The 25470-nt window shown below is 38.8% G+C and overlaps 1 protein-coding gene across 1 annotated transcript in view; it reads right to left on the bottom strand.

The window, feature by feature from the left end:
- Positions 1-25470, bottom strand: part of hmga2 (high mobility group AT-hook 2) — a 47779-nt gene that overhangs the window by 16686 nt on the left and 5623 nt on the right. The window contains exon 3 of the mRNA XM_062066958.1: positions 24831-24881. Coding sequence (XP_061922942.1) covers positions 24831-24881 — 51 coding nt within the window. The remainder of the gene's footprint in view (positions 1-24830; positions 24882-25470) is intronic.

The following is a 25470-nucleotide window of genomic DNA, read 5'->3' as shown; positions in this document are numbered from 1 at the left end:
TATCAAAGGTCTCAGAATATGGCACCATTTGTTTGCACGTGAATTGGTACTCGGTAGTATCGACAGACTTCGGTCGGTATCTATAAAAGTACCAAATTTGATAAGATATGGTTATGATCAGTCGACTGTTTGTTACGATAGTCGATGACTAGTCGACAATCAAAATAGTCGTTAATTGCAGCCCTAGTCAACAATCGTTAAGTTCTGTTGACATCAGCCAGCCAGTCCGAGGGGCGTCAACATGGATGGGTTTTTTGTAATAAACATAACCATTAACCCTTTCAGCACAGAAAGATAGAGGTTCTCTTTCACCAGAGCTAAAAAAAACACCACTGCATTGGAGGCTTTTCAATGTCACCCAGCAGATGGCTTGAGGCGTAACACGAGGGCAGCACAAGAAGCAGTGTCGTCCGTTCTCATGAATGCTGGGTAAGAATAAAACGGGAGTGCGCCTGGGACCCCTTTCTGGGGCTGAAACGCAATCACTCAAGAATGTGAGGTTCCAAGCTATCAGGCTCCTCACCCACACCAAAAGTCCAAACTGATCAAAGCCTTCACTCACAAAAGTACATTGCACAGGCCACCATTCAGAGAGACTCAAGGACACTCGCTTTGCTCCTCCTTTGTTCCTCAAAGTTTTAGCCTCGATTTGACTCCCTCTTAAAATGTACACGCACACACACTTGGTATGACTGTTATATAGCTGCAAGCTGGGTGCGTTGTGTAACAACCTCTTAAACAAAAGTTTTCACTATATCTTCAAGGTCTACATGAAAGAGCTTGTATCAAAATCAAATGGGAAAAACTGCAAAAATATACATATTTATAATAATTTGTAAATCTAGACAATCTGAAAAAAATCGAATGAAGACTAAAAACCTTTCTTATAAATATGTTGCTGCAGCATAGAAAAAAAACTCAATGATTGCCAACAGAGCATATTTTATTATATAGATAAAGAAATATATATTTTGCACCTAAAACAAAAGAGGATTGCAATGATTGCACTGAATTTTTTTCTAAATTAGTTTCTGATAAATTAGTAGAGGTGGGACTCTTTTGGCACCTCCCAATTCGATTCCGATTCATGAGGTGACAATTCGATTTTGAACCAATTCTCGATTCAACACGATTCTCGTAATATATATATTATTTGGTATATAAATTAGAATAATTGTTTTTAAAAACAGGTGACAGGTTACAAAGGAACCTCTTGGCTGCTGACATTAAACCTTTTTTTTCTTAATCTACAAAAATCACATAATGTTAATCACTCTAATAAAAAAAAGAACACCAACTTCAACCCAATCCCAGTTTACAATACTTAGGTCAGAAATGTACAATGCAATTGAGAAGAGATACTGTACAAATACAATACTAAAACAAGGAAAATAAACATTTATAAAAGTAACAATTTAAATAATAATATTATTATTAATAGTTGTTTAATAGTTTAATCCAAAAACTGATTCTTAAAAAAAAATATTTTTTTAAATGTTTTTTTTGAATGAATTTACAATCAAAAAAAAAAATGTTTTGATGTAAATCGATTCTTCTTTTTTAGCACCACTACAAATTATAACTTTTTTGTTAAGAAAAATACACACAGTGACGTGCACAACTACTTTTCAACAAGTAAATGTGTTGGTAACAAATTTTATCAACTATTTTTGTCGTTGTTTATTATTAACTGGATTAACGATGCTCCAATTACCTATACTTTTAAAGGGAAAGGGGTGGTTAAAAAGTCATTTGTAAATCGTTCACATCACTTAAAATACATCACATACATTTTCTCAACCTGTTGATTAATAATGAATGTGTGAATTATCATGTGTATCATTAATATACTGGTATATTTAAACTCCAATGAAAAAATTAAAGCAACAAATCTTCCTTCCCGTTATAAAAACATGAAGTGATGAGCCAAAGACATCTAATTGTAAACAATATTTAGACAAACTGACAACTTTTAGCCTCGTTCCCGCTCTGCTGCCCCTGCAGTGGTTTCATTATCCCTTAGGATAGGTGCTGCTGTTTGCTCTAGTTAACGGTTACTGAGCCCGCTAACCTTTGCACCTTCTTTGAAGCCCACTGGATAATTGGACCGGCTAAGTTCAACCATACCCTCCACAAACACACGTCCGCATGGATGACAAGTCCGTAATGGGGTATGTGCCTCGGATGAACCGTCGTGTAGGTTAGCAGGCTGTTAAAACCTGGAATGTTTGACATTTAAAATGGTTAAAGTTTAACAACAGTGCCTAATAGAGCACTTTGCCTCGGTGAACGTTTTACTTATATGGCAGGTTGGCGTAATACTTTGGAGAAAAAACACAGGTTGCTAGTAAGATAGTCTGGAGTTGTGGATGTCATTATGCAAATGGTTGCTTTAATAGAAATGAACACACACTTTGGTGATAAAATCAACAGCGCCTCTGCTGGTTGCAGTCTGGAGCTCTTGAAACAAAGGTGGGCTGATCGATACAAATATTGACAGTAACGACACCATGTATTGTACCAGTATATGGTCGATACTGTGGTTGGATCGATATTGTTTTGTCAAAAAACATTTTGTTGTTTTTGCTATTGTTACAAACTCTGGCAATAAGTCCCTTGGCACAGGAGGGATTTAAAAAACAAACAAACAAACAAAGGATTTAAATACAAAAGCCAATAGTAGTAAACAATTAAAATAATCAATTGATATGGTTATACTGCCTCTCTGTGTTTTTGTCTGATTATAATTATGATAAAAAAATGTAATCATTCAACAATCTTGAAGATTTGAAGTATCAGTATCAGAATTGGTATGACCAATACTGCCCCTTTAATTACTTGGTATTGAATCGATCCCCAAATTAGTAGTATCGCACAAAACTAATGTAAAGTATTAAAACAACAGAAGAATAATCGTTTATTACATTTTAACAGAAGTGTAGATACTATATATATACCATATATATATATATATATATATGTGTATATATATATATATATATATATATATATATATATATATATATATATATATATATATATATATATATATATATATATATATATATATATGTGTGTGTGTGCGAAGTTGGTAGAGTGGTCGTGCCAGCAATCGGAGGGTTGCTGGTTACTGGGGTTCAATCCCCACCTTCTACCATCCTAGTCACGTCCGTTGTGTCCTTGGGCAAGACACTTCACCCTTGCTCCTGATGGGTGCTGGTTAGCGCCTTTCATGGCAGCTCCCGCCATCAGTGTGAGAATGTGTGTGTGAATGGGTGAATGTGGAAATACTGTCAAAGCGCTTTGAGTACCTTGAAGGTAGAAAAGCGCTATACAAGTATAACCCATTTATCATTATCATTTATTTATATATTTATATATATATATATATATATATATATATATATATATATATATATATATATATATATATATATATATATATATATATATATATATATAACATGCTATAACATGATAGCAATGAGCGACATGGCCTAATAGATTATATATACCGTATTTCCTTGAATAGCCGCAGGGGCGCTAATTAATTTAAAACCTCTTCTCACTCCTGCGGTTACCAAAACCATGCGGAATGAGCAAGCATGCTCTAATTATTTTAAAACCTCTTCTCACTCCGGCGCATACCTTATCATTAAAAACACATTTAATAAAAAAAACGTTATTATGATCTTACCTTTACTTGTAGATGGGTCCATGTGCAGCTGCTTCTGATCAAAGGCAGTCTTTCTCATCTTTCTTCAATTTTAAAAGTCTCTGGAGATATTCCTTTAATTATTACCTCCTGCTTCGATTGAAAGTCCAGTTTAGAAAACGGTTTTATTTTAGATATGTAATCCTCCATGTTAAAAGTGCAAGCAAACAATTGCTGCATGCTTGCTGCTTGTTGTCTTCTTCTGCAGTACCTGTCTCCTGCAGTGCTGGTAGTCGCAAGAAGGATCACTAGCGCCCTCTACCACCTGGAGGCGGGAGTCATTTAATGACTCATATTTGACCCGGCGGAAGTGCCAAGCATGCGCTAATTATTTTGCGAAACGAGTTTGACCCGGCTGTAATTCTAGGCAGGCGAATACTATATTCCCGGCGCCAATTCAAGGAAATACGGTATATATATATATATATTTAAGTTAAGTTAAAGTACCAATGATTGTCACACACACACGAGGTGTGGCGAAATTATTCTCTGCATTTGACCCATCACCCTTGATCACCCCCTGGGAGGTGAGGGGAGCAGTGAGCAGCAGTGGTGCCCGCGCCCGGGAATCATATATATATATATATATATATATATATATATATATATATATATATATATATATATATATGTTAACAATACTACAATACGTGGCCATAAACTGACCCATTTTTCTAGAAATGACTTCATTGAGTCTCAAATTGTATGTATAATTTGTAATGCCATGTTAGCGATGTAGCATTGTAGCTACCTTTTTTTGACTGACAAAGATAAACAAGCTCTGTATAATGCTGTATTCTTGCAGGTATGTACATACAGTAATTATCTAAAATAGGCACACATACATTATAATACCCCGTAGCCTGTATACTGATTACTTTATAGCACTGAAAGGCGTTGAAATATAAAGCTACTTAACAAACCTTTGAGATGCTTTATTTATTTCGAGGCTTGGTTTTGAAGTTTCTTTTTCTTCACTTTCCTATCACTGCAGGTCAGACTCTGTTTCATACATATTTTGGATGCTAAAATCTGGCATTTCTAACCAAAAAGTAGAATAGTAGATAGTTCTCAATCCCTTACAATCTCAAAAACTACAAAAATGGCTGAGAGTTTCAGTCAGTTTGAGAGGCCGGGACATTGAGGGATTCATTTGCGCCTAAAAAGATACACACCATAAAACGGCTTGTTTTTGAGCCAGAAAGGGGTTTGAAAATAATTTATGCACAATTTTGACCAAAGCACCACTATTACAGGAAGTATTTTAAATGTTGATTAAAAATCATAACATGACCGCTTTAAGCCGGTTTTAGTTTTTGGTTTTCTGTCACACAATTTGCAGTTTTTTCGGATTTGCTTTAGTCTGGCGAGAGTCTTTTATTCATTCTGTTGATGTAATTGGTATTAAACCCTTCAAAATGACGCAAGGTGAACAATAACTTTCTCAACCACCCATTGAGCCGATAGAAAAAAATAAATTATTTTACCTGTTGGCAGCAGTGCTGGAAATGTTATACGCTGTAGAATTTTAGAACACGCTGACCTACTGACTCCGCCCACTGTCCCAGCAGCCAGTTCGCTCCTATGTGAGTTATGAGTTGCACCTATCAGGGTTCAACTAAACCCTGCGATTAGGGGGCATTTGCCCAAGGGCCCGTTGTCGAGCAGAAAACTGTCTGTCGTTGTAAGGAATGTGGAAAATTCCTCGCAGACAAGCAGCCTTTTGTTGGGGAGGGGGGTTTTTTTTAGAAGGGATGGGGGCTACCCTGGAAGGAAAAAAGGAGCAGACAAATTGGACTGGCTCCATTTAGGAATATTGCTGTTTGAAGTCAAATCTTTTCTTAGAGTATCACAGAAAAGAAGGGAAAACATACTATAAAAAAATCCAATTAATCCTTTGTTATATCAACGCATAAATATAGCAGTGATTCTTAAACTGTGGTGCGGTATGCAGGCACCATATAGTGGTACACCAAAGAATCACTTGATTAAAGTAGTGTTTTATTTTCCTATGTTCAAACAGTGTTACTGTTCAAACTGTGTGTTATTTGTCAGTGTCCAAAAATAATAAATATACTTATTAAATAAAACCTCCGCCTTATTTTTAATGAATACCTAGGCCTACGATGCTACTGTACTTTAATGATGGTCATAATAGTGGTACTTAGTACAAAAAGTTTGAGAACCACTAGGATATAGGATATAATTATAAGCTTTGATTGTTAACAGGATAAAAAAAAGTCTTCCTACATGAAAAATTAGAATAGAATAGAATAGAAAGTACTTTATTGATCCCTGGGGGAAATTCAGCACCACAGTTCGCTCACAATAGACAATAATAATAATAAATAATATAATATATATTATATATATAATATATAAATAATGTAAATATATTCTACATATAGGCTCCAACGCCCCCCGCGACCCCGAAGGGAATAAGCGGTAGAAAATGGATGGATGGATGGATATATTCTACATTTAAGTGCAGTCAAGGAACATATGCATTATACAGTCTGATGGCTGTCGGTATGAAGGACCTCCTGTGTCGTTCCGTGTTGCATTTTGTGAGTCTGAGCCTTCCACTGAACGTGCTCATTCTCTCCGCAAGGTCCGAGTGTAGAGGGTGGGAGGTGTTGTCCATAATGGCTAGGAGTTTTGCTAGACTTCTCCTCTCTGACACCACCGCCAGAGAGTCTACCTCCACTCCCACCAAGTTACTGGCCTTCTCTACCAACTTGTCCAGTCTGTTTGCGTCCCTCGCTCTCAGCCCGCTGCCCCAGCAGGCCACGGCGTACAAGAAGGCGCGCGCCACCACCGACTCGTAGAACATCTTCAACATCTTTGTACAGACGTTGAAGGATCCTAGCCTCCTGAGGAAGTAGAGGCGGCTCTGTCCCTTCTTGTAGAGTGCCTCAGTGTGTTTTGACCCATTCAGCTTGTTGTTGATGTGTACTCCGAGGTATTTATAATCCTTAACCATGTCCACATCGACCCCCCTGATGGAAACAGGGGTCCCCGGAGTACTCCTCCTCCTTCCCAGGTTCACAACAAGCTCCTTGGTCTTCGTCACTGGAGGTGGTTCTTTCCACACCATGTGACAAAGTCCTCCACCAGTGCCCTGTATTCCTCATCATCACCATCCTCAATACACCCCACTATCGCAGAGTCATCAGAAAACTTCTGAAGGTGGCAGGAGTCTGAGTGATAGTGGAAATCAGTGGTGTAGATGGTGAAGAGGAAGGGGGAGAGGACTGTGCCCTCCGGGGCCCCGGTGTTGCTTACCAGCCTGTCAGACACACAGTCCTGCAGTCGCACGTACTGTGGTCTGTCAGTCAGGTAATCAACAACCCAGGACACCAAGGGGGCCTCCACCTGCATCGTCTCCAACTTCACACCCAGCAGCTCAGGCCGTATGGTATCGAAAGCACTGGAGAAGTCAAAAAACCTGACCCTCACACTGCTCGCAGGCTTGTCTAGGTGGGTGTGGGCTCGGTTCAGCAGGTAGATGATTGCGTCCTCAACTCCCAGTCGGGGCTGGTAGGCGAATTGGAGTGGGTCCAGGTGGGGCTTGACTGTAGGGCGGAGTTGTTCCAGGACCAACCTCTCCATGGTCTTCATGATATGAAAGGTTAGAGCCTGTAGTCCTTCGACGTGCTGTGTCGCATGCACTTGGGGATGGAGACCACGCATGAGGTTTTCCAAAGTGTGGGGACTTTCTGCAGCCTAAGGCTCATGTTGAAGATGTGCTGGAGCACACCACACAGCTGTGGGGCACAGGCTTTGAGCACCCTGGGGCTCACACCGTCAGGACCCGCGGCCTTGCCTGTGTGTAACTTATTTAGCTGTGCATTCACCTGTTCTGCAGACAGACACACTGGTGGGGGGGGGGGGGTGTCTCAGGTGATTGGGGGAGGGGGGTTCATCAAGCTGAGGGTGAGGTGTTAAGTGGGGGGAGGTAGTCATTGGAGTTGGGGAGCTGTGAGGAGGGGAGGTGGGGATGGATTGGTTCGTTGAAGTTGTCAGGGGGCGGCTGGCATGTCTCGGGGGGGGGGAGCTTGTCTGAGCCACTGTGTCAAACCTGTTAAAGAACTGGTTTAGCTCATTTGCCCTCTCTTTGTCTCCGTCCACGCCCCTACCCCCGACGGTTTGAGGCCGGTGATGGTCTGCATACCTCTCCAAACCGCCTTCATGTTGTTGTCCTTCAGCTTCCCTTCCAGCTTCCTCCTGTAGTTTTCCTTGGCCTCCCTGAGTTTGGTCTTCAGCAGCCCCTGAACTCTTTTCACCTCCTCCCTGTTACCAGCATTGAATGCCCTCTTCTTCTCATTCAGTAGGGCTTTGATGTCCTTAGTCACCCATGGCTTGTTGTTTGGGTAGCAGGTGACCGTCCTTGATGGGACATTTGAGTCAACACAGAAGCTGATATAGTCTGTGATGCACTCTGTGAGCCCGTCAATGTCCTCTCCATGAGGCTCCATGAGCACTTGCCAGTCAGTTACCTCAAAACAGCCCTGTAGTGTCTCTTGGACCCCTTCTGACCACCTTCTCACTGTTTTTTTGGTCACAGGCTGTCTTTTGACCAGAGGCACATAACAGGGGTTGTTGAGGTAAACAAGGTTGTGGTCTGACCGGCCCAGCTCTGGTAGTGGTATGGAGCTATACGCATCCTTGATGTTTGCGTACAGCAGGTCCAGGATCTTATTTCCTCTGGTGTGGCAGCTGACATACTGAGTGAAGTTGGGTACTGATTTGTCCATAGTAACATGGTTAAAATCCCCCGAGATGAGGATGAGAGCTTCTGGGTGTTTGGTTTGTAGTCTGGCTATTGAGCTGTGGATGACGTCACTGGCAGCTGCAGCGTTAGCAGAGGGGGGGATGTATACTGCCATCACGATAACATGCGGAATCTCCCTGGGCAAATAATATGGTCTGAGTCCTACAGCTAACATATCTATATTCGGGTCACAGTGGCGCGCTTTTATTGTGATATGACCAGGATGACAATATTTCTTATTAATAAACAAAGCAAGCCCCCCTACTTTCCGCTTGCCGTTGGTTCAGTCTCGGTCAGCGCGCACCGTTTGAAACCCGTTTATAGAGACGTTACTATCCGGAACATCGTCGTGCAGCCACGTCTCAGTAAAACACATTAGGCTACACTCACAATATTATTTCTGACTACCGGCGATATATCGAATATACTCGATATATCGCGGGTTTGTCTCTGTGCGATATAGAAAATGACTACATAGTGATATTCGAGTATACATTCTCACGCAGTTGCTTTTAGCTGCGGGCATTACACTACAGGCTCTTCTTCACTCTCTTTCTTGTCTCTCCTTCTCACAGAGACGTAAAACAAGAGCACCTTCTTACATACGTCACATACTGTCGCGTCATACGCCCTCGCTGAGCAGAGAGGTAGCAGCATGGGTAACATTAGCTGTGATGCTAGTGGAGTGGTGCCAGTGGTAATACGAGAGAAAGAAGGTGCGAATCTGGTAACAAATGAAGGAAGAATAATTAATTCCTAAGAAAAACAGCACAGTGGTTTGGCTTCAAGCGGGAAGATGTCGAACAAGTATGCGGCAAAAGCGTTGTTACATAAAGTAGCATTACTGCTAATTTGTAGCATCATTTGAAAAGTCACCCGCTAGAGAATGAAGAGTGCTTGAAACTCCGCATGTCAACATCTCCGTTCGGTGCCATACCCACAAAATGCCCAAGCAACCATTTCCACATCAACACCATCCATCCATCCATCCATCCATTTTCTACCGCTTATTCCCTTCGGGGTCGCGGGGGGCGCTGGAGCCTATCTCAGCTACAATCGGGCAGAAGGCGGGGTACACCCTGGACAAGTCGCCACCTCATCGCAGTATCAACACCGTATGAAAAAATTAGTCAACAACAGAAGGAGATAACGTCCGCAGTAACCTACCACATAGTAAAGCACATACACTATTTGATTTCCTATTATGCAGCTCATTTTTATTTGACAGTTATTGAAATATCTTGTGTGACATCATGCACAAAAGTGCACTTTATTTGTTTTAAACTATTGTAGTTGAGTTCTGTACAAAAAGTGCACTTTAATTTAGTGTTGTTTTGATATGTCATCTTAGTGACATCATGCACAAAAGTGCACTAATAGCTTGTTTTAAAATGTCTGACAATCTTGCACTTTCTGTTTTGAAATGACATGAATGTTTGTGCCACTGCTTTAATAAATACAGTTTGGGTAAATTGACTTAATTGTGGTTTCCCTCTCTGCATGAAAGTTTAAAATTAGCATATATTAATGCAGTATGAAGAAGAATGTTTTAATGTAGACACATAGAATCATCATCAATCAATGTTTATTTTTTTTATTTTTTTTTTATTTACCATTTTATTTATCATACTGCTGTGATTATATGCATCAAGGCTAAGGCAAAATATTGAGATATATATCGTGTATCGTGACATGGCCGAAAAATATCAAAATATTAATAAAAGGCCATATCGCCCAGCCCTAATTGAAACCCATTCTAGTTCATGTCAACATGCTAAGTAGTTTGAAACGACAACAGCAGCAAAACTACTGTTTAGTTACACAGCATCAAAACCTGCAAAAAGTAACTTCCTGTCCGGTGCAAAGTAAGCTTCAAAATAAAAAAAGACAGTATTAAACTGGATTCTAACACAACAAATTAGGGATGGGCCGCTATACATTACCTCCCTGCTTGGCACTCAGCATCAAGGGTTGGTATTAGGGGTTAAATCACCAAAAATGATTCCCGGGCGCAGCCACCGCTGCTGCCCACCGCTCCCCTCACCTCCCAGGGGGTGATCAAGGATGATGGGTCAAATACAGAGAATAATTTCGCCACACCTAGTGTGTGTGTAACAATCATTGGTACTTTAACTTTAACTTTAACTTTATACAAACTAAAATCTATATTGCAATATATATTGCAGCCTTCTGCAGAATTTCCTATCACAATTATTGTGACCAAAATTATTACAGTTATCATTATTATCGCGGTATTGTTGAATGTGCTCAAAAAGTACTTATACACATTGAAATCTTTTGACCAAGTTATTTTTTAAACCCAATTCAAATAAATAGACACAATGTTAGAAAACCCACTATTTATTCATTTTTTCTTGTGTTTCTTATGCTTCACTGATAGTGATTTAGTCTTAGTGTTTCATCTGTTTTAATGGCTAAAATTGTATTGTTTTAAAATATTGATTTGTACTGTAGCACTTTAAGAGTTATTTAAATAAAAAATGCGTAACAAATTACATCTATTATAATTATGTATTATTTCTGGCGGGCGTTGTGGCGTCCTATTCTGTTTAGCTGACCGCTGAACGCACCGTAAAAACAGCTCCATCTCGTAATCCTCTAAATACAGAACGATCACTCCGTTCCAACAGAGCACAGCCTTCAGGTTCAATGTGCACAATTGAATATCTTAGTTGCTCAGACAGCAATGTTTAGATTGGGGTATGTTGTTTGAAATGGGGAAAGACGTTAATGTCGCTTGTTTTTATGTTAGCATTTAAGCTAGCGAGCTGGCCCCAGTCAGTCCATGAGTTTATCAAAGTGTAGTTGTCAAGCTCAGTTTTTCGATAATTTTAATTTAAAAGGGTGACACTAATCGTCGGTAGTTTTACAACGGTCACCATTATTACCGTTTTATTGTTACATCCCTAATATAGTTTTGTTTTACCACTGAATAATAAAAACGCTGTGCCTGATTGGATCCCCTCTCTCATTAGATAGGTTCCTAACTTGTTTCACCCGCCTAAAGACAAAATAAATATGACTGGATTTCGTCTCTGTCCATATTTGTTTGTATTTGTAGACTAAATTGTTAATTAATTTTGTAATTTTTTAAATCAACATGCATTTATTTTAAATACTTATTGTCTTATTTTAGTCATGGGAAAATAACTGAATAAATAACTACAACGGAAATTAACACTACCTGCACACAGTGGCTTCCTGTTTGATGCATATTAAGCTTCAGAATAAAAGCATGGCAGAATTAACCTGGATTTTACCACAACTGAAAAAAATACACCTATTTATTCTTTTAGGTTGTTAGCTACCAGAATAAAGATTTGTGTATGTGCGAAAGCTTTGTGCCATTTGCAAACAGTGACTAGTTTCGGTTTCGTACATATTGTATGCCAGCAACCGCTTATGTCGATGTCAGTCAGCCAGTTCAAAGGTGTTGACAGAAGCGGGTTCCAGTGTATCATTACAATTTAGTAGCAAAAGTAAATACCGTAATTTCCGGACTATAAGCCGCACCTGACTATAAGCCGCACCAGCTAAATTTAGGGGAAAATACAGATTGCTCCATATATAAGCCGCACCCGACTATAAGCCGCAGGGTTTTGATGTGTAATTACCGTAGTATATAGGGGTTCCTGCTACCACGGAGGGGATTGTCGGGACAGAGATGACTGTTTGGGAACGCAAGGCGTCCCATTTATTAACAATAAATCTTTCAATCATTCAATCAAACTTTCACATCTTTGACATGGCGAACAGCATTCGTGCAGAGTACAAATAATACAACGGTGCAAAGTAATACAAAGTGCTCGCATGTACGTTATCAAAATAACCAGCCTACCGGTATATGAAAAGTCAGTCTTTAATCATTGTGTCATCGTCTTCCTCCTGCGTACTAAAACCACCGAAATCCTCTTCGTCGGTGTCGGAGAAGAACAGGCCGTATATAAGCCGCACCGTTGTATAAGCCGCAGGGACCAGAATGAGGGGAAAAAGTAGCGGCTTATAGTCCGGAAATTACGGTACTAATGAGTTTACATTATCTGGGCTAAATGAATATACTATTATTAATATATGCATGAGTCTGATGGTTCAAACAATGTAAAGGTTTGCTGCTGTGTCTATCGCTGCTCTTGCAAACTTAATGATGCATCCTTCTGCGCTGTTACGTTGCAGAATGGAACGATTAAACTGTTCTAGAGGAAGCAGCAGGAGAAATCGGTAGGAGCTCGAGGGGGGGATTTGGGGGGTTAGTCTGTGGGGAGGTCCTCTGCGAACTCCCAGTCGGAACAAAGGTCTCTAGTGGTTGGAATTCAGCCCTTCACAGCCAAAACTAAAAAAAAAAAGGTGGGGGGTGGAGAATGTAGGGAATGAGGCAAAGGGTCGGACCAACTTATACACACTCCAAAACTCCTTTGTGTGTGTGTGTGTGTTTGAGATCGCTGGACTCCTTCTCTCCCCCTCCCAGAGAAGCACATAAAAATAACTAAAGTGTACTGTACCCCATCCAAGGTACATAAGACCAATGTAAGTCTAACGTAAAACAAAATTATGAGACAGAACTGGACTCATGAGAGATAATCCACCGAGTTAAACCTAAACCCGGTTAGTTTGACTAGTGAGAGTGCTCTGATCCGTACTTCAGGGCAGAACACGCCCTTGGCCCCAGTCCAATCCCAATTTTGGTACAGATGAAATTACCCAATGTATGTGTACCCTAAATGCAACAGGACATAAAACATTTTTGTTGTTTTTTTCTACAATATCCACATTTTAATGCAGCTACCCTTAAATTAAGTTAAGGAGAAAGAATAACATATGTATTTCTTTTTCTTCATTAGACATTGGGAAGCTGCTTATGTTGGACTGGCTGACTGACGTCCACATAGGCGGTTGTCGACATAAATAAAACTACACATTACTTGCGACTTTCGCCACAGACATAGGACAATGGACTCATTTTTGATCAGACAGATGGGTTTTGTTCTCCGTTTGAGCATATAACGGATTGATTTTTCATCGAATTTGGGTATCAAAATTCATGCCGACAAAATCAGTCGACCATGAATGTCGGCTTGAGCAGGTACTTTTTACTTTTTGAAAATTCATGCCCTCAGGATTCAGGGGTTTGTAAATCGAAATTCCTCTGTACTGAAGTACAGAGGAATTTCGATTTACAAACCCCTCATTAAAGGAACTTTTTGTTTTTACAGACCAAATAAAAATTAGCTTTATTTTATAAACCTTGTCTCAGTGTACATACATTCCATCCACCCATTGTGTGCCTTGCAGCCCAGCCATTTTGTGCCCGGCAGCATATTCATTGTGGGTGGGCTGAGCGATCACCGGTGGTCATTCAATCAACAGAGCAGTGCTATCGTTAGCTACTGTGCTAATTGCTACTTTGAGTGATTTTTTAGTTTTGCTAACTCGTTATGAGTCCAAAAAACAATGGAGGAGCAATGTGTGGTTTGAAACATTTAAGAAGTATCCACAGCGTTGTTGACACTGCCTTTCCCACTTCCTACTTCCTTCCTCTGAACACAAAGAAGATTAACCAACAAGGTAAAGTGGATTTTTTATTTATTTATTCCTAATCATTGGAGCAACCTGGCTGTTAAAGTTAGGGAGGTTTTTTTTATTTTTTATTTCAAACTGTAAATGCACCACACGGCTATTGACAGTCTGTGTGCGTATCGGAAGGGTGGCTGAAAATGAGGATGTTGTTTTGGCTTTTTTAATAAGTAGAATGTTGATCATTTTGTTTAATACACAGTACTCGTGCTTCATATTGTGCACAAACCTTTACTAAAATATGGACTTGTGTCGATGCTGGAACCTATTATTCATGTTTACATTGTTTCTTATGAAGAAATTTGCTTCAATATACAAACTTATCTAATTATGAACCCTGTTCAAACACTAATTATGTTTGTAAATCGAGGTTCCACTGTACACAGTATGCTTGTTGGAGTGTATTCACAGTGAGACACAACCAATATGTTTACATTCTTGTAGTCTAATTGTAATTTGTTGTGTAAGATAGTGTCATCTCTCATGAAATTGCACTCAGCACGGTGACTGAATGAACCGTGATAGTTCTGTGAACATCTGCCGTACGTTGTTTTGGTCTTTCAGTTTGCTGTTTGTGCCTCATTTAAAAGTAAAAAAAATCCTGCCAAGCATTGATATAGTGTGCAGCACTGAACAGCCCACTGATGCACACGTTGACATGAAGAGGTACTAGTCTCCAAGCACAAACAGCCCTTGTGTGGCTAAACAGGGCAGTTCATTAACATGGTTACATCACCTGTCCAGCATTGGGTGTCGGTGAATTCCAATCACAAAACGTTTTTTCCAACCACTTTTATCGTCTGACATATATATCTTGTGGAATTGTGGAATAAAGGAGAGAGCTAACTGTATTGAAAAATGGTATGATAAATTCTACTTGAAAACGCCACTTATTTTTTTTCAGATTTTTTAGGGAGGAACATGATTGGACATTGGACTATAACAGGTAGCCGAAGTAGTTGCTCTTTTGGAAAGTTGTAGTTATTACAGTGGAATCACTCTGATAGGTTTACTCACGTTGACATAAGTGGTTGTCAACGCAACCGAAACCAGACATCCCTTGCACATTTACTTGTGATTTTAGCCAGAGACATAAGGAGAATGAGGGATGTAACAATGAACAGTATTAATGATGAACCGTGGCAATACTCGCGACGATTAGTATTACCGCTTTAAATTTAAATGATTGTAAAACTGTGGTTGATGATAACTGCATTTTGATAAACTCACAGACTGACTGGCGCCAGCTCGTTAGCTTTAATGCTAACATGAAAACAAGAGACAATAACGTCTTCCCCCATTAAGAAACAACATACCAACATCTCAGACACATTGTTGCCTGAGAAAAAAAGCTATTCAATTATGCACATTGAACCTAAAAGCTGTGCTTTCTTAGTACAGAGTGATCATAAATCGATATCAATATAAATTGCATTCGATAAAACATTCAATATTTAAACTTTTTTTGGTCAGAAGAAACCAGAAATTATAAAGCGAGATTTGTTGCATGAAGTCACTCGCGCTCTAGGAACCCAGCTAAACAGGAAACAGGAAGTTTCACTGAGGAATGTGAGTGACACGCTAACAGTATCAACTACCAAGTTTGGTTGCGCTGTTTTTCTGTCTCGCTGTGGAATCTCTGCATGGAGTGAAAAGAGAAAACGGTAATAACTAGATATATCAACTCAATAACAAAAACTTGTCTTTAGTTTTGTTGGTTTTAATGCAGATGGTGCGGCAACATCCTGACACTTCCAATGTGACAGTTCAATGAGTTGCTTCCTAAACTACTCTGTGTAGTGTTAAAAAGCTTATACACTATTGCCATCTAGTGTCTCAAAACTGCAACTACCTTTAAATTGACTGCAAATATTTTATCAGAGACCTTCTCAACTGATAAATAGCACGCTTGGTAAGTTGGAAATTGTATTACTGTATTTATTGGCAGGCTTAAGTAAATCATAAAAATATCAATAACTATCGATATTTATCAATATAAAAACATATATCGTAATAAAGTTTTCAGCCATATCTCCCAGCCCTAAGTGATCTTTCTATACTCAGAGGATATCAGGGTTTACACAGGTCATTAAAATGAATTGAACTGAGGCCTTAAATTGCATTAAAAAGCATTAAATGTGGTGTTCAGAGGCACTGAAAAAATAATGTGGTGAAATCATACATTCCATTATCAAATAAATTGCAAGTCAGCGATTAAAAGCACAAACAATAAATAGGCAGAAACTATAAATACTAAAGATACATTTTATTTTTAACGCATTTAAATAAATCTAGTAACACTTTAGTATGGGGAACATATTCTAGGTAACAAAGACTTAATTTAGAGTTATTTGGACACTAGGGGAACATATAGGGGTTAGGGTTAGGGTTACTAATAAGCAATAATTCTAAGGTTATTGAGGGAAGACTCTTAGTTAATGGATTACTGGTTGTATAATAAGGCCATGCAGAATAAGGCATTAATAAGTATCTAATAATGACTAATTAAGAGCCAATATGTTACTAATTTGCATGTTAATAAGTAACTAATTAATGGTGAATATGTTCCCCATACTAAAGTGTTACCATAAATCTTAAAGTGCTACAGTACAGACCAATATTTTAAACAATAAAAGCTTAGCCATTAAAACAGATACAATCACTAGAATTAAACCACGATCAGAGAAGCATAGGAAACACAAAACATGCTAAATAGTGTTTTCTAACAGTGCGTCTAGTTTACTGGGTTTTTTTAAATAATAACTTGGTCACAAGGTTTCCGAGTGTGTGTAAGTATTTTTGAGCATATTTTTGAGCATGTTTATAAGCGGTAGAAAATGGATGGATGGATGGGTTTAACAATATCTAAATAATAATGATATCTGTGATTATTTTAGTCACAATAACCATGATACGAAATGTTCATATCGTTACATCCCTAATTGGAACATTGTGTACCAAGCACTTCGGAAGATTTCCCCTCCTCTCACACACGCTTGCACCAAAGTGCTTCCTCTCCCATTCAGCCGGTCCTTTCCGCAGAGTTGCATGTGGTCACTATTAGTCTCACAGTAGCCTCCATTGAGGGTTTGTGTTGGTCACAGAAAAAGGGGAGATGGGTACGAGTGTGTGTGAGCGTGTCCTGGGTGTGAGTAACTTCAGATGGGACTGCGGAGAATCGAGCACAAAGAGGCAGCTGTGTGTGGAAGGAAGTGGTACGTAGAGAGGATGGAGCGGCGAGGAGAAAGCAGACAAATATTGTACATAACGGCGCATTTCCTACTTGGCATGCCTTGTTAGAGGCCTGTCCTCACGCAGAATACACTCGGCTGTAGGATATGGTGCACGGAAGAGAAATTGCCTGACTCATTTCCCATGTCCAAGGGTGCGCCAAGACACAATCATCCTCTAACTTTCACCACATGGTTATTACTTTTAGGAAACGCAACAATAAAGCAACACACCAGCGACCGAGACTCACAGTTTTTACAATACAATGACATATTTGTATTGGTAAAACCTCTCAAGCCCTAAATACAGTAGAACCGCGCTTATTTATCGGGCTGCATTTGCTCACCCGTATTTTCGCTCTGCTTTAAATTGTAAATAATTATTATCTTTTTTAAAGGTAACTTAAACAGAGTGGTTTGAGAGCGCTCTCTGCAGGGGAAAAGTGTACTTCAGCCAATAAATCCAGCAGAGGGCGCTGTATCACAAATCAATTCACTCAACAATTTCCAGGAGGAAGATGCTTTGACGAGACGTGATGTTGAGTAACTGCATGTTTTGTCAGTACAATATTGTATTTTATATGCCTTTAATTGTTTCTTAATGCCAAAAACTTTATGTAAAATGTGTTAGATTTTTTTAAGCATATTCATCGTATTTGTGGCCTGAATTAAAAAGTTAAAGTTAAAGTACCAATGATTGTCACAGACACTAGGTGTGGTGAAATGATTCTCTGCATTTGACCCATCACCCTTGATCACCCCCTGGGAGGTGAGGGGAGCAGTGAGCAGCAGTGGTGGCCGCTAAGCATCAGATTACAAAATGAACAAAAATATCAATACTACAGTTACTACTTTGAGGCTGTTTACTCAATGTAAAGTGATTTTTACAAATAAAATATATTATTATTATTATTATTGGCCACTAGATGAGACCCAGCAAATCAGAGCTCTTCAGTATCATGGCCACTGATTGGCTCAGCGTCAGGCAGCATTACTATATTGGATAAAATAATTGTAAAAGTGACTAAAGGGTGTTATTTCATGTCTACAGGGCTCTCTTTATTTTAAAAGACGTAATTTGAAGACTGGGAACAAGTTTTTATTTTTATGCTGTAGCTATAACAATATTAGATTTTAAAAAAAAATTCACAACAGTTAGGCTGGGAACACATTAACAGTGATAAAATGATTACAGTGTTTGGTGGGTAGATTTTGAAATGAAATGCATTGTACCGTATTTTGTATATTATATGTTGATGTATATTTTAACTGTGGGTCCCTTTCCATAAGCTGTGCGCTTCTAGGAATTACGTTTTTGCAGAATGGACTCTGATATTACCAAAAGAAACAGTAATGTAATACAAAATTATGTCTGTCAATAAATAAATACATAAATAAAGTGTTTCCCAAAGGACTGCAATCTGAGGAAGTGTTGACGGTATGACATCATAATGTAATTTTCATAACATCTCATTTGCATATCTGACCATGTATGTGGGATTTTAACTGAAGATTTGGGAAACAAAAAGTGAATAATTAGTTTCAAGAATAGTGTTTTTATTTTTATTTTTTTTACAGAAGGGTCCATTATTTTTTTTCACCATTCTTCTTTATTAGTCTTGGAATCTAATACTGACGTATAGCAGGGATATATATTATTATATCTGTATTATTGTGTTATGGTGTGGTATGGTTCTAATGGTTGATTTTTATATTTGTATGTCCCTTAAGTCTGGTGCTTACGGATTGATGGAATCTAGCACTGTGCAAAATCCGTCATTTTTACTGCACTGTATTGAACTGTATGCGCATTAATATGAACGGCCCCTATCAAAAAAACCATAATCATAGCACATTTTTTGCCACAGCTTTTAGTAGATGCTGTTCAGGTGAGGGACACTTAAAGACATTATGGCAAAAACTTAATTTATTGGCTTAAATGTATATCAACAGGTTGAGCTGAAGTTGAGCTAGAGATTGTAACATTGGCAATAAATAATTAAATAAATAATAATAATATATTACTTATTTTTAACATTTGTATAACTGAGACCCTTCCGGCTCCCTGGAACCAAAATTGAGGGGAGCTCTAAAGGTTTAAAAATATATACGTACATAGTGTAAGGGTTTTGAAAATGAAAAATATCAAAATGGCCGATTTGATTTTTCAGTTTGCAGCTCTCATTGGTAAAAGTTTGGACATTCCTGGCTAAGTCAACTTTTATTCAATAAAATTAACAAAATATCATATTACTTTATGATAAAACTTGCTTTATAGAGTCATCTTCAGTTTGCTTCTCCTTATTTGCCAAGTCCCATGACTCATTTTTAGACAGCAATCCGCCTACGACTAATCTGGACATCAGTGCCAACACATTTGTGCCTTGCACCACAATCTGCATTCATGTTCATGCATGATTCAACTCATGAGAATTCATGAGACAAAGGCTACATTTTTGTTTTGCCTTTGTGTTTAAGACTATAGTATTGTAAGGCCACACAATATGTGAATGTATACTGCATATTGCTGTTAAACAAAAGAACCTTCTACATCTAATGTCCTATGTCCTAAGTTCTTATTATTTCATATATTTGTCAACAAGTCTCAGATGTTTAACAACAATGTATGAACATGTGTTGTTGAAAATCTAGGTTTGATGCTGGAATTTAGAATTATTTTCAGAGCTTTTAAAATAAGCCCTCTTGGGAAATCGTCAATGTTTTCACTGATAGTTAATAAAGCACATAATAATAATAATAATAATGGGTTGGATTTTATATCGCGCTTTTCAATTATTAGATACTCAAAGCACTCAGAGTAGTGGGAACCCATCATTCATTCACACCTGGTGGTGGTAAGCTATATTTGTAGCCACAGCTGCCCTGGGGTAGACTGACGGAAGCGAGGATGCCAGTTTGCGCCTACGGCCCCTTCGACCACCATTCATCATTCATTTACCAGTGTGAGCGGCACCGGAGGCAAGGGTGAAGTACGCAATACCGCCCCAAAAACGTGAATGGGTGTCAATGGCTGTGTCTCTCCTTGTCCAGAAACAGGGTATACTAGGATTATTATTGATGACTGTCACTTTACTGAATGTTCATTATTCTCCCGTAGTAGTAGCAGTAGCATGCGTGCGTGTCTGCCACATGCTACACGCTACAGTCAAATTGCTGGGATTCTAAAGCAATCTTGTACCGTTACATAAAACGTATCGGTAACGGCATTATAACGTACATTATAACGTACATAAAAGTAATTAATCAAATTACATGTTATTACGCGTTACATAATAACACATATAGTTTTGTTGTTATGTAATGCCGTTTTTACGAACACTGCTCATGTCTATAATTGTTTTCCCTTTTTGACATCATGAAAACCCCACATGTCCCAACTGTCTTTTCTCAAAAGTGAGGCAGATATTTTGTTTTCTATGGAGACATATTGCTGTTATCATTAAAAAGTAAATTTTGCATAATTGGGGACCTTTATCATATCTGAGAGTCAAAACTGTTGGCTGCCAAAATAAAAGTGTCAGTGCATGTGCATGTCGGCAGGGTGGTTGAAAATGAGGATAGTGGTTGTTGTTTTGACTTTGTTATTAAATAGAAGTTGATCCATCACCCCCTTGTTATGTTTGTTTGATATAGAGTACTGTGTAGCACTCTATTGTGCTCAAAGTGTACAAACGTTTGCTAAAATATGGACTTTTGTAGAGGATAAAACAATTATTTATATTTAAATTGTTTCTTTTGGAGAAATTTGCTTCAATATACAAACTTTTCAATTAAACACCCTGTTCAAGAACCAATTAACTTTGTAAATCCACAGTGTTTTGAAAAATTGAGTGCATCAAATATGCTAAATCCTCCTGCTTATCATAAATTAATAATTAATGTCTAGACCATTACTTTACAAACAAGAAACAAAACAATAATAATTTTTTTCCAGTGATACTCTAAAATAAAATATGAAAAACAACTAATAGTTACACAAATTCAACGATTTTAACTTCAGTACTGCAAAGAGCATTTAAAGTGTGATTAGAAGACTGCAGCCAGAGAGACCATATCGTCATTAAAGGGCCGACAGGTTTGAATGGCGGTCCGTGTGTAGTTGATATGGAGGCCAGTGTGTGGGCGTCGAAGCGTAGGTGTGTGTACCTGAGAAATGCGGGCCCCGGCTGACAGAACCACAAAGAAAACACTGCGGCAAACTTCAACTAGTTTTTATCAGTTCAGTCCAAGGGTTCAGTGGTGGTGGCCTTGCAGCTGGGTTGAGGAACTGATTTGGTGCGGATGTCTCGCTAACAAAAGCCCCTTTTTAATTTAAGGAAATATGTATATTTGTCTATGCATTAATGTAATTTGTGGCGTATGAGGTGAGTCAACCCCTTGCCACTCCTAGGCCTGGACCAAAAACAAAGTTTTCTGTATGTGATATTGTCCCACACATTATTGCTAAAAAACTATGTTATTGTCAGCATTGAAGACCAAATTAATCTGTAATCATAATATATAATAATGCAAGTAACTCATTTAAACGCAATAAACTGTTCTAATTAGTATCTTTAACCATTGCAAATGGCAGGTCAATAACTTTTACCTATCCCAAACAAGTAAACAAACAATACAAATAAAATGGACTCTGAATCTCAATAAATATTAAACATTTTTAAAATGCAGTTTTTTTCCGCAGTTGGAAAAAATGGGTCCAGTGTTTTTTTCTTGATGTTCTTATCAATTAACAACAAATTCTGCACGCTCGCTCGTTTGATGAATTTCTCTTGCTCATTTTGTTTGAAGCCGAAATATCCCCACATTTGGCTTTGCCATCATATCTATTCCTACTCATTTTGTTACCCTGCAGTGCTTCTCACTAGCGAGTAGTGACTCGGAAGCTCACTTGATGCATCTTATGTGCTGAAGCTAGTAAGCTAGCGGTCCTGCCTCCGAAACTGAGACAAAGATTGTGAACAAGGGGGTTCACATGTTCTGCTATTGAATAAATAAGCTCAGGTGCTGATAGCGATGCACAGAGTGAACTCTCTTGCACCATAACCCTATTACGTTGACCATTGTCAAGTAAGTGTCTTACATACTGACCACAGCTGTATATTTTCATCATTTTTTTCAGATGTGCATATTTCCCACATATTCGGTTAGCCAAAAATCTATTAGCCACACAGTGCTACCAAAACAACAATGTGACTTACACCTATTACATGTTTGACTGACTTTTGACCACTCATTCCACAGTTTTGGAATAAAGTCTCATGATTTTTATGCTTGCCATTTGCTGTGAGTGGAACATTTACAGATTACGAACATAGGGCTCAAAAGGGTATGTGATTTCGCAATGCATTGTGGGACAGTTGTAGCCATTTTTGCCGACCAAAGCTTTTGTTTACATGGCTGTACTGTACCCGCAGTATAGTGTGCGAGAGCAGCAAACTCATACAAAAATTTTTTTAAATCAAGGGACCGTACCGAGACAAACTCTTCCCTTTTCCAAAGGCTTGCTACCTCAAAAAATAGGTTAAATTGGTTCAATTGATCCATATGAGCACATCTAATGGACAAGAGATTTGAGTAAGCTGCCGTCACTGTCAAAGCCAAACTTGTCTATATTTCGTCAATGGAGTCAGTTTTTATACCGCTGAAGAATTTCAGAATGCAAATTCTGTTAAGGCTCATTGTCCTCCATTCAAATTGCACATATTCTACGGCTTTCATCTCTTATGTGTTGGAGATGGAGTGAGGCTGCCCAGCTTCATTTCATAAGCAAGTTTCCCAGAAAAAAAACAAGCCCATTACTAGTCTTAAAAACTTTGATCACTGCGCTACTTCTCCGAAAATAATACTCATTTATTTTCGTGCTTACCCATGACTAGAAGTTAACAGACGACATGCTTTTTTCCCAAAATATTGTACGTTGTTTGGAGCCCGCAGCTAGGATAGGATAGGATAGACTTTTAGTCATCCCACAAATCAACTTACAAGTCTGAAAATGCCGTTAACACATGATGGCGTTAAAAGTCATGTTTGATCGTCTCACGGCTGCTATGCAGGCTGTTCGTCGTCTCCTAATTAGCACACTAACCCGAGTTCTTTGACTTTGCCTTCACGCTGGAAATGTAAAAAAATCTCACATTATGCAGTTTTTTTTTTTTTTCCTGAAGCGATCATGACAACGATTGCGGCGGTTTACGATGCATGGCACGTTCGTGCCATGTTTTGAAATTGGAGAACAAAATTTTAGCACAGATTCTTGCATTCAGTCATGTAAATAAGCTACTCAGAGACCCGCAAGACCCACAGGGCATTGGGTTTAAGATGTCACACTTTCCAGCCCTATTGTAATATAAAGCTGCCACTTTGAGCCCCACAAAACCTACAGACCAGAGCAGCGAGGACAACGTATACATTTGTGTGTGGACTTGAGTGAACATGCAAACAGTCCATCCCCGCACACCCTTCCTGGTGGCACCTCCGGCTCCATTTCCTAGCGCTATCAATCATGTCTGTCACATGGCTGCTGATAAACACTGAGGCCTTCAAGCTGTCACAAGCATTATTTCAGTTTTCCTGTGCTCAGAGTAGGAGAGTAAACATTTTCTTTAACTGATAACATTAAGGGGAGGGGGTGGGGGATCTTCTTAGACAAATTCACACTGCCGGGTAAACTAGAAAAGCACACAGACCAAAGCCAGGCCTATCTCTCAATAGCAAGGAATCTTAAAAAAAAAAAAAAAACTGAATCAAGACGGTGATCCGGACACCCCCAAAATCATATCACTTGTTACTTATCCCTTTTATGACATTTCCTGAAGATTAAATTAAAATCTGCCTATTATTTTCTGAGTTATACTGCTATTTACTAAATAGACAGACATACAAACCTCAGCAAATAGATAAACTCTTGGTGGAGGTAACTAATCAAAGGATGAATTAAATTGAGATGTCCTTGTGTATTTGTTCCTATGTCGCTTCCTGCAGAGGGGTTAGAAATACACGACGTGAACCTTCTTGTCAGTCATCCACTCGCTTAGTATCTGTGGGTGGAGGCGGGGCCAGACTGCTGGCATACAGAGTAGAAGTGGGGCGGTTTACAAAAAAAAGAAACCGCGTGTGTTGTTCGGATCATGGTTTTTCTTTTTTCTTTGTGGTACTAATCAGTTTGGATGGGTCTAGTGGACATGTCCCCCTCAGATTCAATGAGATACCGATATGTCTCCATACTTACCCTAGGGGAGACATATCGGTCACAAACATCACCGGTAAAAAGAGGACCAATGTTTTGTTATTTTTAGACTAATATAAATGACAGTGTACGCAGAGTACGGTGTCCGCATGCTATGCCAGTGTCGCATTCAAGGTCTACACGAATATCGGAATTTTACTAAGGGTCTCAAAGAGGAACTGCTAACTGCCGTAGGAGAATGCATGCCGACAACAGAAATGACATTTCAAAACTTTGAACAAGTTAAATTCCTTGAAATAATTGATGACTTACCCATTTCCTGGGTCGCCCCCTTGGTCTTTTCTCCCCGGTTGCTTCAGCTTTCTGTAAACACAAAGACGGAGAACACTTTATAAGGAACACCATAAGATGCGGTAAAAGTGGTAAAGAATGTGTCACATCCGCGCACATTCAAATGTGTTTTCTATGTCGACGCAAATGTCTAAGATTTCTGGAGGTTATTGCGAATTAAAGCATTTTAACAATTTGCAATATAATTTTTCCACATTTATCAATGGATTCAACTCATTACAACATCAAAACGTTCAGCTCATTCCACAAAATTCACATATTTTCCATCATTCCACATTTTCTGCGACAACATTCTATTAAAAATGAATGAGGTTTTTTCAGGCTATGTTCACACTGCAGAATATGATGTCCAAATCTTGAATGTACAGTAAGGTTTTACAACAAAAAAATCCGCTAGCTTGACGATTGTAGATGAAAACTAAAACTAAGATACACGTTACAATCAAACAAGTGGTGTGTAATGAGTACGAGTACAATACTTACAGTTTAGACACTTTGTAGGTCTCAACAAAAGAAAAGACTGGCACATTCAATGAATGGCAAAAACTACAACCTGACTAAGACAACACGCTATACACTACTGCCATCTAATGTCTTTGAA

This window comes from Entelurus aequoreus, linkage group LG12 (assembly GCF_033978785.1).
Source record: "Entelurus aequoreus isolate RoL-2023_Sb linkage group LG12, RoL_Eaeq_v1.1, whole genome shotgun sequence".
Classification (NCBI taxonomy): Eukaryota; Metazoa; Chordata; class Actinopteri; order Syngnathiformes; family Syngnathidae; genus Entelurus; species Entelurus aequoreus.
Note: the sequence above shows the minus strand (reverse complement) of the source record. Positions and strands in the feature narration are given on the sequence as shown.